At 41.6% G+C, this 19,490-nt stretch overlaps 1 protein-coding gene across 3 annotated transcripts in view; it reads left to right on the top strand.

Annotated features, from left to right (window-relative positions):
* The first annotated feature begins 205 nt into the window (after positions 1-205).
* CCN6 (cellular communication network factor 6) overlaps positions 206-19,490 on the top strand; it is a 47,533-nt gene continuing 28,248 nt past the window's right edge. For 2 of the 3 annotated variants that reach the window (XR_013276720.1, XM_077487097.1), the window contains exons 1-2: positions 206-361; positions 10,065-10,353. Coding sequence is in view for 2 of the 3 variants with exons in the window: in XM_077487097.1 (XP_077343223.1) it covers positions 317-361; positions 10,065-10,353 (334 nt within the window). In the remaining variant the exon portion in view is untranslated. The remainder of the gene's footprint in view (positions 362-10,064; positions 10,354-19,490) is intronic. The other variant, XM_077487098.1, reaches the window with a different exon arrangement.

Raw genomic sequence — 19,490 nt, 5'->3', positions numbered from 1 at the left:
AGGAAAGACCACAAACATCTCCTGAGTCTTCTAAGGTAGCTGGTATTGCCGTAGCCTGCTTGTTTATTTGTTGATTTAATTCTTATCCTTTGGATACACATGGCACAGCAAAGCAGAAAAACAGAGTAAGGTAAAGAGCTGAGTGTGGAGCCTCCCGAGCCTGTGGGTACATGACGCAGATGGTTGTGTATGTGAGTGTATGTGTGCATAGAGAAAGGTAAGACTAACACAGACGACAGAAGGGAGCTTTGTGTGCTTTCTCATATCCAGCTTCGCTCACTTTCTATCTCTCAGTTAGATTTCAGGCATCATAAACATGCAGTGGCTCCTTTTGACTCTCTTCACTACTTACTATCAGCAGGTAAGTTGTGGTGCATTCATTTATTTTTCTTTAGCTTTGTGTTTAACTTTACAGAGTTTATGCTGCCAAAAAATATATGGAGAGGCCTATAGTAGGAGAAAACGTAAGCCGCTGCTCTGAAACGACGATCTTAAAGACTGCATTTCAGGCTTGTAGACTTGCTCAGATCACATAGTTTGAGGTGGGAGCTCGTTCTTAAGAATCTAACAGCAGTTTCCACACCAACCTAAACTAATTCACTACTTAACCATTGAATACAACACCCAAAGTGTGAGCTACGTTTTCTAAAATAGTTATGGGGTTAGGGAAACATCTTTTAAACTAGACTTTGTTTGCAAGTCTCTAAACATCAAATTATAATATTGGCAGTGACATACCATGAAAACATAGCAAGTAGTAGCAGGTTTCTCAAGCATATATGCTAAAGAGACATCCCATGTGTTGGACTTTGTTTTAGGTGGGGGGGTTAGAGATGTCATTGGAGTGTTAGTTAAGCAAGTTAAACACTCAGATTCCAAAAATATTTAATGTTATGTAACTTCACATTTCTGTCCCTTTTGGGATGTACTGAAAATGTCAGAAAACACCCAAATATTGTTAGTACTCAAGTCAACGTGTGTCATCAAATGCTGCATTTTCTATTCAAATGCATGCAACTGCATCCCGATTTAGAAAGCATTATTTGGAAAGTAAAGGCTGCTTTTAACCTACTTTGCCTACAGTGCAAACACACTTCATTAGGACATACCGCATCCAAAGGAACACAATACAACACAAAGCAGGTCAAACTCAGCCTCTGAACTGTCATGTATAGAGCTCCATTAAGATCAATGGAATTTTGCTGATCTGTGTTTGAAATGTGTTCCAAATGCACCTGTCAACATGAGCCCTTATTTCCTTTGAAATTATATGTTTATACAAGTGTATAAATTATAATATTGTATTTTATTGTGTTTGTTTTGTATGACACCTTTAACAATATGGAATCATTTCCATTGTAAACTCTCGCAAGCAGGGCCCTACTATCCATCTTACATTGATTTGTATGTAAAGTGGTTGTAAACCGATGGACATTTTTTTTTTTACCCTGCAAGGTAAAGGCATAATGTGCTAGGATGCATCACATACTAGCATATTATGTGAAACGTACCTTAAAACGAAGCCCTCCTGCACCGAGATGTCAAATCTGGAGGCCGCTTATATCTTCACCCGTCTTGCTTGGACTCAGGTTCCGTGACTGGCCGGAGTCGTGATTATGTCAATCCCACATGCGTGTGGGAGCCGCCGGTCACTGCATGGGGCTCTGAAGAAACGACATGGTGGCCATTCCTTCAGAGCGCATGCGCCAGCGATGGCACTGGCTGCATGTACAGTAAATATCTCCTTAAAGTGGTTGTAAACCCTTACAAACCACTTTGACCTACAGGTAAGCCTAGATTAAGGCTTACCTGTAGGTCCAAGAAATATCTCTTAAACCTATACGGTTTAGGAGATATTTGCCCGAAGACAGCCACCGCTGTCTACGGCACATGCGCCGTAGACAGCGGCGCGCAGGCACACTGAGCGCGGCATTTCCAACAACGTGTCGGCTCCCGTGCGCATGCGTGGGAGTGACGTCATCGCGGCTCCGCTGAATGACAGCGGCGGAGCTGCGAGACCCCAACGAAAAGATGGATGCGGCGGACTACAGGGGACAGCGGTGACTTCGCTGGCTCCTGTGTCAGGTAAGTGACACATAATGGGCTACTATGCGATGCATAGTAGTCCATTATGCTTTGCCTTTGCAGGGAATGAAAGAGGAAGTAAACCCATCAGGGTTTACTTCCTCTTTAACGGTGCACATTTAGGAGATGCTTACATTTAGCCTTATTATAGGCTTACTTATAGGTAAAAGTCATGCATGGAAGTTAACTTCTACTTTAACTCTCCTGCCTCCCTTTATTTTGTGAATAGCTGCGCAATATATTGGTGCTCTATAAATCCTGTATATTAATAATAATAATTATTATTATAATTTGTAAGTAATATGTAGAAATACTACCATATTTTAATATTTGCCCTAAATGTTCATAGGGAAACTAAGGCCGCGTACACACGGGCGGACTGTTCGCCCAACTTTGTCCGCTGAACAGTGTTTGGGCGGACAGTCCGCTCGTGTGTGGGCTTTCAGCGGACAGTTTCAGCGGACAGTTTGACGGACAAGGTTTTTCGGAATTTCCGAAAAACTGTCCGCTGAAACCTTGTTTCAGCGAACAGTCCGCTCGTGTGTAGGCTTGTTCGTCAAACAAAGTTGCGCGCATGCTCAGAAAGGATTTTCACGCCGAAAGTTATAATGCAGTGTATAGGACGTCGTATTTTTCGTCCCGTCGTACGTGCCGTTCACGTCATCGCGCACGGTTTCAGCAAACTGTTCGTCCGTCGTGTGTGGCCATGTCCGTCCATGCTAATTTTGAGCGGACTGTTTGCCGAAACTGTTTGACGGACAAAGTTGGGCGAACAGTCCCCGCGTGTGTACGCGGCCTAACTGCTTTCAAAGGTAATCTTGAGCAGGATTTAGCAAAATAAAGGACACACAAATTTACAGTCATTAACGGACAACCATGACAAAATATATTATATTCTGACATCTGTACATGTTTAAACGTTTCAATACCAGACACTTTTACCCCTTCCTGACCAGGCCAATTTTCAGCTTTCAGTGCTGTCACATTTTGAATTAAAATTGTGCGGTCTTGCAACACTGTAGCTAATATGACGTTTTTTAGATTTCTTTTAACACAACTAGTGCTTTCTTTTGATGGTATTTAATCACCAATGGCTTTTTACTTTTTTTGCTAAATAAACAAAAAAAGAACGAGAAGTTTGAAAAAAAAAACTGTTTAAATGTTTTTCTTTGTTTTTTTATTATAACATTTCTTCATAAATTTAGGCCAAAATGTATAGTGCTACATTTCTTTGGTAAAGATAACCCTAAATCAGTGTTATTTAGTCTGTAGGAAAGTTATAGAGTCCACAAAAAGTCCTGAAAATGCCAAGACAGAGCAAATACCCCAAAATGATTCAATTTTTGGAAAGAAGACAGTCCGAGGTATTTACAAGGCATGGCAAATTTTTTGAAGTTGTAATTTCTTGTCACAATTTTTTGGAAAATTAATAAATTAAAAATATCTTTTTTTTTTACATTTTTTTTCTTCTTACATACTGTCACCAGTGCAGTACAGAACTGCGTCATCATATAACTAGTGTGGTGGTGATCAAGGACACTGACTGGTGACAGTATGTTAAAAAAAAAATGTTTTTTTTCCAATTTTTAACATTTCTTTTATTTTTTTAGAACAATTTCATTTTTCTTTTTTTTTTTTTTTTTTTACATTATTTTGTTTTACATACTGTGACCAGAGCAATACAGTATTATCATAGTATCACTGTACTACACTGGGGAGGTGATCAGTGTTATAAGCAACCATTTTTATGAATTACATCCAATCATCCAGTGTATATTGTTGTCATTAGCTGTGCCACAGCTAATCGCATGGTACAGATGGGCTGTGATTGGCTTTATCTGTACCACGTGATCACTGTGACCAATCACAAAGATCAATACAATAGTACACAATGAATGGCTATAAACTGAAGCCATTTAATGTTTACAATTGTCATGTGATCTGTTGTGATTGATAACAGTGATCATATAGTACCGCAGAGACCTGGTACACTGATCTGTCATCCGCTGTGTCTGGTGAACACAGCGAGTGACAGATCACGCCACAGCGCAGCCCATGGGACATGCACAAGGTGGGATCCTGGGAGGACATCTTATGACATCCACCCAGGATAGGAGCTCCTGCTCAGCCATCTTTTGACTATACGCTAGGCAGGAGGCAGTTAATATTCATATTATGATATAATATTTATATGAATTCTTTTTTTTTTTTACATGCTGTTTTTTTTATATTTTCTCCACATCTACATGGGGATCAGGCTATTTATAAGTAGAAGATTTCATCCATCATGATAAAAAGTGACTGTTGTAAGCACCGTTGGCAGTGTTATTGTTTGTCCCCACCTCTTTCACTGTCATTTTTTTTAAAGACTTGGCATGTAATGCCACCAGCATTCTAATCCATCCAAATATTGAAATCCTGATATCAGAAAAGGTTACAGTGCTGTTATTATGTGTTATATATCCCTGGAATTGGAGCCTGTTGCTGAAAAGCTGTTTTGAGTAGAAGCAGATTAGGACTTGCCAGTGTTTGCTCTTCTATCAATGTTTCGAGAAGCTTAATGTCACACAATCTATATAACACACTGTGCAGCGCTGATAAACATGGAAACAATACTATATAAATATATGAATCCAGTAAACACTATATATAACATAAATGCCTAAAGCATAGCATATAAACGCTATAAAAAAAGTGCTTGTGCTCTGTGATATTGCACGCAGTCCTCAAGGAGGATATTAAACTAAACAAAAACAGTCTTTATATATGAAAATACAGTGCTCATGCTCCGTGAGTTTCAATTAATCCTTAATGAGTGTTTAAACTAAACAGCAAAAGTCCATATTAACATCAACCATGTGATAATTGTGTCTTCATGCGTTATGCACACACAACCCCCACTGGGTGTACCCTCACCTTAGGGGCTTAAAAAATAAGCCTGTAATTGATAGCAATAGTCTGCAGAGATCCTCCTTTGCTTCCTTTATCCTATGCAGGTTTATGGAACATTTGTATGGAACACAGGCTACCTGCTACGATAATAACCCAGCTTAGAGGTCACTATTTTCTCCTGGTATGTTCAGAGACTCTCCTCATATACATCACATGTGGGAAATGACAGAGGCATGCAATAGCGTGATAACATTTAAAAATGTTTAATTGCAAACAGAACTCCACATATATACAACTCACATTTCAAATAAATAAAAAACACCTTTTAAAGTGCTATAGTGCTGAGGGGTTATAGAGTCACCTGTGGTCCGGTCCTGCAGACACCTGTCCTATTTCAGCTCTGCAACATTTCCTGGTACCTCTCTCCTCAGCCGATCAAGCTCCTCTTACCAGTTTCGGCACAGTCTCGTGACTTCCTCTGGGAATACCAGGAGAAAATAGTAACCTCTGAGCTGGGTTATTATAGGAAGTAGCAGGTGGCCTGTGTTCCATACAAGTGTCCCATAAACCTGCATAGGATAAATGAGGCAAAGGAGGATCTCTGCAGGCTTTTGCTATCAATTACAGGCTTATTTTTTAAAGGGATTGTAAAGCTCCATTGTTTTTTTTTTTAAATAACAAACATGTCATACTTACCTCCACTGTGCAGTTTGTTTTGCACAGAGTGGCCCCGAACATCCTTTTCTGGGGTCCCTCAGTAGCGTTCCTGGCTCCTCCCCACATTGAGTATCCATGTTGGAGAAGCTCTCTCCTACTGTGGACACCCGTGTGGGCGTGCTCCTGAGTCCGGCATCTGTGTCCATTCACAGAATGCAGGACTTGGCTCTGCCCCCCGGTGCCGCATCATTGGATTTGATTGACACCACTGCTATCAATCTATCCAATCAGGACATGAGACACCAGCTAGAGCTGGTCTGCTCGTTCCCGGCTGGCGAAGGATCAGGGTCAGGTAAGTAAAATGGGGGCTCGGGGGGGCTGCAGCACCACAGGAGGTTTTTCACTTTAATGCAAAAAATGACAACCCATTTAAGCCCCTAAGGTGAGGGTACACCCGTGGGGGTTGTGTGTGCACAATGCATGAAGACACAATTATCACATGGTTGATGTTAATATGGACTTTTGCTGTTTAGTTTAAAAACTCATCAAGGATTAATTGAAAATCACAGAGCACGAGCACTTTATTTTCATATAGATGGACTGCTGTTGTTTAGTTTAATAACCTCATTGAAGACTGAGTGCAATATCACAGAGCCCAATCACTTTATTTATAGTGTTTATATGTTGTTATGCTTTAGACATTTATGTTATATACAGTGTTTACTGTATTCATATATTTATATAGTATTGTTTCCATATTTATCAATGCTGCACAGCGTGTTAGTGCCCGTTCACACAGGGGCGACGCGACTTGCAGCGCGACTCACAGACGCGACCTGCACACGACTTCAGCGGCGACTTGCAAAATGACTTCTGTATAGAAGTCAATGCAAGTCGCCTGAAGTCGCCCCGAAAATACTACAGGAACCTTTTTCTAAGTCAGAGCGACTTGAGTCGCTCCTATTAGAACGGTTCCATAGTACAGAACGGAGCGCGACTTGTCAGGCGGCTAAGTCGCCTGACAAGTCGCGGTAGTGTGAACGGGCACTTACTGTATATAGATTGCATTATCACCATCTGGGGAAGTGTGGGCAGCTGATTATAGTCATATCTCCTGTGTTTATTTTCGGTTCATTTAGGCTTAGTGTGGCAGCTCACAAGGTTTTTACCCATTAATGTCAGACAAGCAGATGCTGTTGCTGCTGCATGTGGTCATGAAGTGGTTAAGCTTGTGCTTGCTGAGCTGCACTCCTCTCCTTTGCTCATGAGAGCATTCCAGCTACCTACTTTACTTTCTAAATAAAAGGATCACTTTAACGCATGTACTCGAATCTACACATGCTTTTGACAGTAAAGTATTTCCTGTTGGGCTAATTCCTTAAATCTTTGGTTGTGTATAAAATTGAAAACATGCTGTCATATGGGTAATGGTGAAAAATGTGACATGGGTCTGTATTTATAAAGATTCCAATGTGTAGAACTATCCAAGATTTAAAGGGTAACTCCACTTTCAGGGGAAAAAAAGAGTAAATGAAAAAAAAAAAAAAGAATATAGCATATACAGTATAATTACTATACAAGCCATACTGTAATTAAATGTTATTAAAAATGACCTTTCCTTCTCAATCTGCAGCACTGTAATTTTCTGTAAAATGCAATGCAACATGGCAACTTGAAGGCGTTCTGTACACAGATGTGTTCACTGATTTTCCCAAAAGTCTGCAAGTCAGATTTTGGGCATCCTCTACTACAAAAATATAATTTTTTTGGTATGATACTCCCAAAGGGAAATCACGTCCAACGGGATGCAGGCCCTGACACTTGTCTCATTAGAATCCTGCAAGTGCAGCAGCTGATTGATAATTATAAAATCACTCCCATTCACATTCTTTTTGCACATGGACAGAGACAAACAAATATTTCTTCAGGATAACAAAAGGCAGGAATTTGCAAAAAAGTTTGTTAAACTCCCTGCAATGTACATTGATCACCCCGAGGGGAATGTTTTTTTCTCAACAAAAGTGGAGTTGCTCTTAAGTAAGATTTATCATTTAGTATATTCACTAATTCAATTCGGTGCTCTTTAAGCAATGTTTGCTGTCTATTAGCACAAATTTATTGTCGTTATTTTATCAGCATAGAGTATAAAATGCCCATTTCTCTTATGTTCAACATATTTTTATTACTTGAAAATAGTTGCCATTATATCACATGATTTCGCAAAGGTTATTGTAACCGTATTGGTGCACTTTCTATAAAAACAATTGATTAATGTCTGTGAAATTTTATTTGCACAACATTCAAATTTTCAGGACAAGCTTGCAGGGTATACCCCCTTTTTCAAGTTTCCAAGCAGTATTCAAGTTTGAATGTTACTGCAAATAAAAAAAGTATCATGGACATTACTTGATGGTTTATCTCCTAAGTTAAAGCAAATTTGAAGTGACAAATTTCAGAAATCGTATCAGGTATGCTTTATTAGGTACTGAAAATTTGTCACAGTGTCATTACCTGACACTTTAAAGTGGTTGTAAACCCTTACAAACCACTTTGACCTACAGGTAAGCCTAGATTAAGGCTTACCTGTAGGTCCAAGAAATATCTCCTAAACCTATACGGTTTAGGAGATATTTACAAAAAGACAGCGGCGTGCAGGCGCACTGGGCAGGCCGCAGATCGCGGCGATATGCCGCTCGTGTCGGCTCCCGTGCACATGCGTGGGAGTGACGTCATCGCAGCTCCGGCGAATCACAGCGCCGGAGCAGGGAGACCTGGAAGTCGCTCCAGGATACATGGCAGCGGCGAAGAGGAAGACGGAGGGCCGCTTTGGTGGCTTCGTTCTCAGGTAAGCTATTCATAAAAAGCTAGTATGCTATGCATACTTGCTCATTATGCCTTTGCCTTACAGGGTGTGTGTTTTTTTGCATTTCTTTTAATTATATTTAAAAGTACATATATACAGACTTCATGTCCATTTGGCTGTACTGAAATAGTAGTAGATGTCAAAACTGTGTCCAGTTACTGTATGTTCACAATATATGGTTGCACAGCTTTACACAGCTTTAAAATATATCCCAGAATGAATAGCTGTCTTGTTGTATCAATGGAAACATTATAATGACGTGCTTATTAACTAGAAAAATAGCTTGTGATCGTTTGCTTGTTGATACTGATTGAAGCATCATGTCTATTGAAATTATTAGTAAAGACAAGTTTGGCGCTCAGTGGAATTTACCTTTGCTCCCCCCCTGTGGGCAGTTGTGGGGATGGAGAGGATTGCTTTCTAGTGCCCCTAGAGGCTAACAGAGGCACGTGCGTATGAGTATTGCGTTAAGGCAGCGCAGAGAGTGCAGCACTTCTCCACACAGACATTGGTTACTTTTGAAATCTGTGTCTTTTTTTTCCTTCCAGGCCTGCTGCCTGGGGAGGGTGTGCTCTGCGAGAAGTGCTCAGGCCCGGGGCCTCAAGTTTCCTGGTGTGCAGGGGAAAATGTGCAAGAAGGTTTCAGCCCAGGATGGAGTGCCAGGGGTGAAATTTCATCAGGAAGTGGAAGTGCCGGGTAGAAGCTCTAGACATTGCAGGAAGTTCTGGGGGTTCATTCTAGGTGTATCAGTACTTCATTAAAGATTCTTTACAGTTTGGTGAATACAGAATGGCAGTCTGGCCTAACCCCTCTCCCTTATTTTATTGGGTATTTAATAAATAAATAAATAAATAATTTCTTAAAGTTACTGACACCCAGTTTCTTTCACCCCCACAAGGAGTCAAGGATTCCACCCTGAGGTGAAATGCTAGCCCACTGAGCTTCCTCCAATACTACCTTGGGTTAAGGGGTACTACATATCAGAAAGCTGGTTTATTATTTTATCATTTAATGGACTTCATTTTTTCTTGATATTTTTGGTTGAAAATAAAAATATAAAATATTAAAATATACCTGTCATTTTTCTTAAGGTGTATGTATAGCCCAAAATTTTTTTACTTCGTTTTGGATTGAGCAAAAAAAAAAGATTGAGAACTATCTAGGGCTGCGTTAGAAAGATTTACCCTTACTTCCTGTTGACAATGTTTGACTAAACAGGAAATGGGGGTAACTTTCTGACAGAAACACAGACAAACATTTTTTTTAGTAGAATAGAGGAGGTCTAGGACCCCTGTCAGCTTTTTATTTCTGCCTATGTTCCTGTGCAGATGTTTCCGAACTTCCTGTCTGATAAAATCATTGTCAACCAAACAGTTCTAATCCTTCCCATCACCTAAACATTTAAAAAAAAGTAAGGCTTCAGCAGTAAAAGGGGGTTCATTTTTATGTTTTAACAGTCACACAAATATGTTAGCATCAGTGAAAAGGGTCATGTGACTTGGAACCTGGGAAGATAGACTGAGTGGTAAAGTAATGCCATATACTTCTAAAGTGCATATTGCTATAGTTTCTTTGCAGGGCAGAAGAGCAAGCAAACTCATTGATGGCAACAAACAAGGCAGCAGACTCAGAGAATGTCCAACGAAAGGAGTTTTGTCACTGGCCATGCAAATGCTCCAATAAACGTGTATGCCCCATGGGAACAAGCCTAGTGAAGGATGGTTGTGGATGCTGTAAGATCTGTGCTAAACAACTGGGGGAAAGTTGCAACGAAGCAGAGGTGTGTGATCACCACAGAGGTCTGTACTGTGACTTCTCAGCTGATGCCCCAAAGTTTGAAGTTGGGATTTGCAAATGTAAGTTTGCTTTCTTATTGTTGGCTGAATTGGGGGATTTGTTAATGTTTTTCTTTTATCATTTGATGAATTGCAAATGTAAAGTATTATTGATCAGTGACCACCATGCTATGAATTTTACTCATGCATTTGATTTACAGCTTTATGTTGTTAAACAATGTAGAAACAATAAAAAAAATACACAAAGAAATATGAGGTATGTCCAAAAAGTTAAGAGAATGATGTAAAAATGATTTTATTGAAACATTTTACAATTGAACATTGTCTCCTTTAAAGTATCCATCTTGTGAGGGTAACAATGCTCCCAGTGATTTTTTCCATTCTTCATAGCATTCCTGGAAGTCTTCAAGTGGGATGGTGTTCAGAGCCCACGTAATGGCTCTTTGGACGTTATCCACACTACCAAAATGGTGTCCTTTCTCATGTTCAAATCCTGAGTCACGATTTCATGAACAATTGATTTGGTACAGTGCCTTGCAAAAGTATTCACCCCCCCCCCCCCCCCCCCCCCCTTGGCCTTTTACCTATCTTGTTACATTACAGCAGGGGTGTCCAAACTTTTTTCAAAGAGGGCCGGATTTGATGAAGTGAACATGCGCGAGGGCCGACCATTTTGCCTGACATTCTTTGAATCGTTAAAATTCGGTCTAAGTGTGTTCGTTCGAGCTCTAATACACTGCCCAACAAGAATTCTCTTGCCTTTGTGGCTGTGTGTGGGAAGAAATTAGCTTGGGCGTATTTGTACATACTGTATTAATTGGCGTATAACACACACCTTCACTTTAAGAGGGAAGTTTCAGGAAAAAAAAATGTTTAAATAAAGAACTGTGAAGCAAAATAATGGTCAGTGCCCACCAATGCAGACTAATCAGTGCACATCTGCAGACCCACCTTTGCCAGGAACACACCCACCACAGCCAGGAATGCACTCACCATAGCCAAGAATGCCCCCACCATAGCAAGGAATGCCCCACCATAGCCAGGAATGCCCCACCATAGCCAGGAATGCCCCCACCATAGCCAGGAATGCCCCCACCATAGCCAGGAATGCCCCCCCCCATAGCCAGGAATGCCCCCCATAGCAAGGAATGCCCCCACCATAGCAAGGAATGCCCCCACCATAGCAAGGAATGCCCCCACCATAGCCAGGAATGCCCCCACCATAGCCAGGAATGCCCCCACCATAGCCAGGAATTCCCCCACCATAGCCAGGAATGCAGCACCATTGCCAGGGACGCAGCACCATTGCCAGGGACGCAGCACCATTGCCAGGGACGCAGCACCATTGCCTGAGACGCAGCACCATTGCCAGGAATGCCTCCCCAAATGCCTCACCATTGCCAGGAATGCCTCCCCAAATGCCTCACCATTGCCAGGAATGCAGGACCATGGCCAGGAATGCAGCACCATTGCCAGGAATGACTCACCATTGCCAGGGACGCAGCACCATTGCCAGGGACGCAGCACCATTGCCAGGGACGCAGCACCATTGCCAGGGACGCAGCACCATTGCCTGGGATGCAACACCATTGCCAGGAATGCCTCCCCAAATGCCTCACCATTGCCAGGAATGCCTCCCCAAATGCCTCACCATTGCCAGGAATGCAGCACCATTGCCAGGAATGACTCACCATTGCCAGGAACGCAGCACCATTGCCAGGGACGCAGCACCATTGCCAGGGACGCAGCACCATTGCCAGGGACGCAGCATCATTGCCTGGGACGCAGCACCATTGCCAGGAATGCCTCCCCAAATGCCTCACCATTGCCAGGAATGCCTCCCCAAATGCCTCACCATTGCCAGGAATGCAGCACCATTGCCAGGAATGACTCACCATTGCCAGGAACGCAGCACCATTGCCAGGAATGCAGCACCATTGCCAGGAACACAGCACCATTGCCAGGAACACAGCACCATTGCCAGGAACACAGCACCATTGCCAGGAATGCACTGACGAGCGCCAAAGGAGAATCTCCTGTTTACACGGCGGCTTCTTTAATAGAAAGTCCCGCCTCCTTTGATGGACAGAACAGTCGTCCAATGGCAGTGCAGGAGAAGGACTTCCTATTACAGAGGCCGCCCGTAAACAGGAAATTCTCCTGTGTACGGCGCTTGGTCCTGTCCTCCCTGTACCTTCCGAAGCATATATATCTTTTGTGGCCCCGGCGCTGGGAGATCGTCGGGGGCCACAAAAGATATGTATGTCCAAATAACCAGGCGGGCCGTTCAAAACCGGGCCGCGGGCCAGACTTTGGACATGCCTGCATTACAGCCTTTAGTTCAATATTTTTTTAATCTGAATTATATGTGATGGATCAGAACACAATAGTCTAAGTTGGTGAAGTAAAATTATAAAAATATATACCGTATTTGCCGGCGTATAAGACGACTGGGCGTATAAGACGCCCCCCTATTTTTCCAGTGAAAACTTACGATTTGGGCTATACTCGCCGTATAAGACTACCCCCTTCCGAGGCAACACCATTAAAAAAAAAACATCAGACTTAACATCAGATTTGATTTAAACACGGTCATTTTAATAAACCATCAGAAACATCAAAAAAAAAACAACAGACTTAACATCAGATTTGATTTAAACACGGCCATTTAAATGAACCATTAGAAACATAAAAAAAAAAAACATCAGAATTAACATCAGATTTGATTAAAACACGCTAATTTTAATGTAAATGGTTGACTTTCTGGTACTTAAAATCCTTCAAAATCCTCTTCATGTTCATCCTCTGACATCAAAAGTTCATCAATGACATCTTGTGGTACATTTGTAGGACAATCATCATATGGATCCAATTCCACATCAGATGGTGTGGCTTCAGCTTCGGCTTCCTCTTCATCTTGCCACAAGTCATCATCCTCCATACCATCCAATGAATTTGATATGCCACACTTCTTGAAAGACTTGATGACTTTTTCTGCATCAATATCATTCCAGGCTTTTATGACAAAGGTGCACAAAACATCCAACTGTGGAGCACGCATGTTTCCTCCTTTTGTGAATGACTTTTCGTCGCTAACCATCCACTCATTCCACTGTTCGCGAATACGATCTTTAAATGGCTTGTTTAGGCACACATCCAGTGGCTGTACCAAAGATGTCAATCCTCCAGGAATAACCGCTGCATCAGTGTTTATTCTTTTAAGCCTTTCCTTTGTGCTGGGAGTTAAATGAGCCCTGAACATATCCCACACCAGTAGGCTACGTTCTCGACGAAGTCCACCTGGTCGTCTACTCCATACATGTTCAAGCCATAGCTTTACCCCTTCTTCATCCATCCAGCCTTTTTCATTCACATGCACAAAAACTCCAACGGGGAACTTGATTTTTGGCATTGTTTTTCTTTTGAAAATAATCATGGGTCTTAGTTTGGCACCATCAGCTGTACATGCTAGTACCACAGTAAAACTGGACTTCTCATGTCCTGTTGTTTTAATTAAAACAGTTTTGGCACCTTTTGAATTGACTGTTTTATTTCCAACCATGTCGAAATTCATAGGAGTTTCATCCATATTTCCGATCTGACTTAACGCATAGCCATGTTTTTTGCGCTGTTCTATTACATATCGATGGAAATTACTTACTTTGCCGTCAAGACCTGCAGGTAATTTTTGTGCAATTTTGGTCTTTTGCCTCAGTACCAGATCATGCTTTTCCAAGAACCTAGAACACCAGGATATAGTGGCCTTAAATCTTTTGCTGTGATCTGGGTTAGATTTGGCCCACTGAAGTGAAAAAATCCGTATGCTGTTTCGTGTCACTACAAAACCATTGTGACGATGCTCATGCACCATGTCTGCTACATGCTTCTCGAGTTCTGGCCAATGTGGGGTGCCTCTTCTTAATGCACACTTAGCCCTTGGCATACTCTTTAATGCATCTTCCTTGGCTTTCCAGTCTCGGACCATCTTTTCCGTTACTCCATATTGTCTTGCAGCAGCGCAGTTATTATTTTCCTTGGCAAAGTTTACAACCTTGAGCTTGAAACTGGCTTCATGTTTCCTTCTCCTTGCTGGAGCCACGCTGGGGCCCTGTCTATCAGCCATTTCACACAACAGGGAATCTGAAATCTGTTAGGTATTGTAATCTGTCAGGTACTACGGTATTAATTTTATGAAATCAAAAAGGAAACTGGTGAACTACAAGTCCCAGAGATCCCACAATTGGTAGGTGGCAACAATTACTCTCCTCCAAAGCACCATAAATCTTTTTTATGAAGGGAAGATCTGGAGCTGGATGTGCAGTACAGGATGTTGGCTACCGGTACACACAGTTTATGATGCTTTGTTACCGTATGTACAGTAGCACCAGGTACTCACAGTGTAATGTACCGTACAGTAGCGCCAGATTGACACAGTATATGCTTTGTAATTCCGGTACAGTAGCGCCAGGTACACACAGTATACGGTAATATGATGCTTTGTTAGTATGGTAGGTACAGTACGGTATATACCGTATGATGCTTTGTTAGTAGGTACAGTATGTACAGTACCGTATATGATGCTTTGTTGGTAGGTACAGTAGGGTATGATATATGATGCTTTGTTACTGCTTGTCAAGTTGTCACTGAGTATGATGCTTTGTTAGTAGGTACGGTAGGTACGTTACAGTATACCTATATGATGCTTTGTCACTGCTTGTTGTCACTGAGAAACAGCATCCATTACTTCCTCCCTGGTAAATCTTTTAAAGAAGGGCTTTTAAATGTGAAAAGTACAGTACAGTAAAGTATTCCGGTATACCGGTATTTTGTTTCTGTGGTAAAGATATAGACTTATACAGTGTGGATACAGTGTGCACCTCTGAGCCAATCACGGCAGGCAATGCATTTTACTAATCTGTTGATGGATGCAAAGCCTGCTCGGATTGGCTGTGACATCATCAGCCTGACTCGGATTGGCAGAGGCTGTACTCCAATCTGAGCAGGCTTAACAGGCTTTGCATTCAGCAACAGAGTGCATCGCCCACCAGGATTGGCTGAGCGGCGCACACTGGACATCTCGAGCACCCGGCGGCAGAGCGGCAGAGCGGCGCACACCGTGTATGGATTCAGCAGCCACCGCATCACCCGGCAGCTGAGCGGCACACAGACCACAGTGTTAGTGAGCACCCGGCGGCTGAGTGGCACAGCGTTACTGATCACCCGGCGACATGTCGATCACCCGGCGGGTTTTTCACCAGGTACAGAGCACACGTACCTCTGCACCCGGCGTATAAGATGACCCCCGGTTTTTGGCTGTGTAGATCCGGTGTAAAAAGTCGTCTTATACGCCGGCAAATACGGTACATATAATTATTTTTCAGAAATAAAAAAATTATGAGTGGCATGTGCGTATGTATTCACCCCCTTTGTTATGAAGCCCATAAAAAGCTGTGGTGCAACCAATTACCTTCAGAAGTCACATAATTAGTGAAATTATGTCCACCTATGTTTAATCTTTTTGAAAGGCCCCAGAGGCTGCAAAACCTAAGCAAGAGGCACCACTAACCAAACACTGCCAAGGAACTCTCCAAACAAGTAAGGGACAATGTTGTTGAGAAGTAAAAGTCAGGGTTAGGTTATAAAAATATATCCAAATCTTTGATGATCCCTAGGAGCACCATCAAATCTATCATAACCAAATGGAAAGAACATGGCACAACAGCAAACCTGCCAAGAGACGGCCGCACACCAAAACGCAAGGACTGCGCAAGGAGGGCATTAATCAGAGAGGTAGCACAGAGATTTAATTTAATCCTGGAAGAGCTGCAAAGTTCCACAGCAGAGACTGGAGTATCTGTACATAGCACGACAATAAGCCGTACGCTCTAGAGTTGGGCTTTATGGCAGAGTGGCCAGAAGAAAGACATTACATTCAGCAAAAAACAAAATGGCACGTTTGCAATAAGTTTCTCTGGTCTGATGAGACTAAATTTGAACTTTTTGGCCATTAAAGAAAAAGCTATGTCTGGTGCAAACCCAACACATCACATCACCCAAAGAACACCATGTTTTTTAGCAATCAGGACTGGGAAACTGGTGAGAGTTGAGGGAAAGATGGATGGTGCTAAATACAGGGATATTTTTGAGCAAAACCTGTAACACTCTGTGTGTGATTTGAGGCTAGGGTGGAGGTTCACCTTCCAGCAGGACAATGACCCCAAACACACTTCTAAAGCAACACTTGAGTGCTTTAAGGGGAAACATGTAAATGTGTTGGAACTTAACAATTGCTGTTCACAAGCGCAAACCATTCAACTTGAAAGAGCAAGGAGCAATGGGCAAAAAACCCAATGGTAAGATGTGCCAAGCTCATAGAGACTTATCCAAAGTGACTTGGAGCTGTGATAGCCGCAAAAGTTGGCTCTCCAAAGTATTGACTTTAGGGGGCTGAATAGTTCTGCACATTGACTTTTTCTGTTATTTTGTTCTATTTCTTGTTTGCTTCACAGTAATAAAAAAAAAAAACATCTTGAAAGTTGTGGGCATGTTCTGTAAATTAAATTATGCAAATCCTCAAACAATTCATGTTAATTCCAGGTTGTGAGGCAACAAACAAAACACGAAAAATGCCAAGGGGGTGAATACTTTTGCAAGGCACTGTAATTCCCATTTCCTCTGCAATCATTCTGATAGTGAGCTGTCGGTCACAGTTGAGAACAGACCTCTCTCTATCTACATTCTGTTCCCTTTTTGACTGACAACTCAGAATCAGAATGATTGCAGAGGAAACAGGAATTACCAAGACAATTGTTAATGAAATCAGGACTCAGGATTTGAACATGAACAAGGTAGTGGTAGTGTGGATAACATCCAAAGAGGTTTTGATCGCCATCCCACTTGAAAACTTTTAGGGATGCAATGGAGAATGGAAAAATCACTGGGAGCGTTGTGTACACTCACAAGGTGCACAGTTTTAAGGAGATAATGTTCAACTGTAAGATTTTTCCAAACTAGAGTTAATAATGCAGCTAAATTTCAGATAGTCCTTGCATTTACCCAAGTAGCAGTGCAGATCTAAACATTCGTATTTGTGGGGCCTCAGTCTGCAAACAGATTAGGTTCTAAAGTCTCACCAGATTTCAGACAAGCAACATTATATGGCTTAAGACTGGGCCAAGGAGATTGTGTACATCACATGCATCACTCACACACCTAAAGCGCAGGGCTTTCAAATAGATTGGCGCAGAGATCTTTGCAGGGCCGTATTGCGATGATCTTAGCATTATAAGCATACAAAGGTAATCGATTTGTATATACAGTGTATCACATTTACACAGTAATTTTATGTGAATAACATTTTTTCAGCATCTGACTTTTGTATAAATTAGTACTTGTGGTAATTTCTGTAAAACCATCATGCAAAATTACTAATTATGCTAAATTACTTAGTCTATACTTTTGAGGCCTGACACAGTACTAACATCCTTTTGGCCCAGCCCCACACATGAGCAGCTGAACCCCATTAAATTGTATGGAGCCAAGATATGGATTAAAGTCAATGTCAATTTGTCTCTCAAAGAAGTCTATGTACCCCTCTTAAACATGTGCAGACATTAGGATGAAGAAGATATCTCAAAGGATGTAAACATTGAGACAGACCTCCACAGCTAAAACTCAGTGGAGCGAGGGCAAAAGAGAAACAGCACATTGAAAGTTTCCTTACCCTTTAACTGTGTCTTTTTTTGTTAAAACATGTTTAGCATGACATAATCAAGAGGAGAATCAGCCATACACGATATGTGCGTGTAAAAGGCATGGGGACGCCTTATAATTTTTTTGGTAAACTTATGTTTATTGATTACAAGTAGTACACAGGACAATAACAAGGTGCATCATATCCGTTAGATACAGGGTAAAAAGATGGTAGGTGGCGTCTTTGGAAAATGTCTCCAGGCATTCTGCTTCAGGGGTTGTGGCCAGACAGGTACATCTCTGCACATATGTGATCTTGCCCCAAAGTTTGTCAATTTTGGATGAGGGTACATTCCTTTATATTTTCAGTCACAATGGCGAATATTATTAAAGGTGCAAGCATCACCCTGCTGAACAAACCAGTCAAAAATGTCCCGAGACACACACAGACCTTAATATACTTTATGTTCCTAGCAGTCAAAATCGCATTTGTGATTGCATGGAAAAGTCCAGTTCTAGATATAGCTTTAATGAAACATACACCCACATGGATCATGTTAAGCAAAAAAATTGTGAGTGTCTTGCGAGATAAACAATCCCTCTTTGAAAAATCTGGTCCCCCTGGCTGCCTATTTGCAGGTTCCAGATATATGGAGCTGACTCCGTTGAAAGATCCTCGGACGGACTCACCGTCTATCTTTCTCTTTCCTTATTTTTCTCTTCCTTTCTTTCCTCTCCAGTCCTGTTTCTGTTTTCTCCCTTTTTCCTTTCCCATTCCTTACATATGTTACATACACTATTAGCTGTGGGGATTTTTGTCTCCAATAAATGATTAAGATGATGTCTGACATTGGGAAGCGCTTCTGATATCTTATAACACAAGTTAAATGCTATACCAATTTTCAGACCACTTCATAGAGTTTATGTATTATTGATGCTTTGGACCTCATGGATCTCATGTATACCATAAGCCAGTCTTTTTCAACCAGTGTGCCTTTAGGTCTCTTCAGAGGTGCCTTGCAAAATGCCTAAAAATAGCCCACAATTGGTATACAAGCCAGCGCTTGGATCAAGTTTTCTTTTTAGCTACACTATTACAACCTTCCAGAAACAACCAATTATGTCATTGATTGATAAGTAAGACGTTGGATGCACAATATCCTTGTTTGCCCCTCTACTTCCCCTCTCATAAGCTGCGTGAGGATAGGAAACTGAGGGAGAAGAGAAACATTGGAATACTAGTCAGTACCAGTGTGCAAAGGGGTATTTGCTTTGGAAGAACAAATTCAGTTCAAATGTTGAGTTTCCTGCCTGTGTGGATGTTGCTGCATTATGTAAAACTATTATTATTAGTTTCATTTTTTACATTTTAGAATGGGGTGACTCGAGATTGTCCATCATTTTAAAGGGTGCATTGACTGAAATAAGGTTGAAAGACACTGTCGAAGGCAGATCTGATAAGCTGTCTTTCACAATGGCTTTCTTCTATTTAATATGGTGTTATT

Source organism: Lithobates pipiens, unplaced genomic scaffold (genome assembly GCF_037356315.1).
Source record: "Lithobates pipiens isolate NorthernLeopardFrog02 unplaced genomic scaffold, aLitPip1_a1.2 Scaffold_18, whole genome shotgun sequence".
NCBI lineage: Eukaryota > Metazoa > Chordata > Amphibia > Anura > Ranidae > Lithobates > Lithobates pipiens.
The sequence above is the reverse complement of the archived record's forward strand: the minus strand, read 5'-3'. Positions and strand labels throughout refer to the sequence as shown.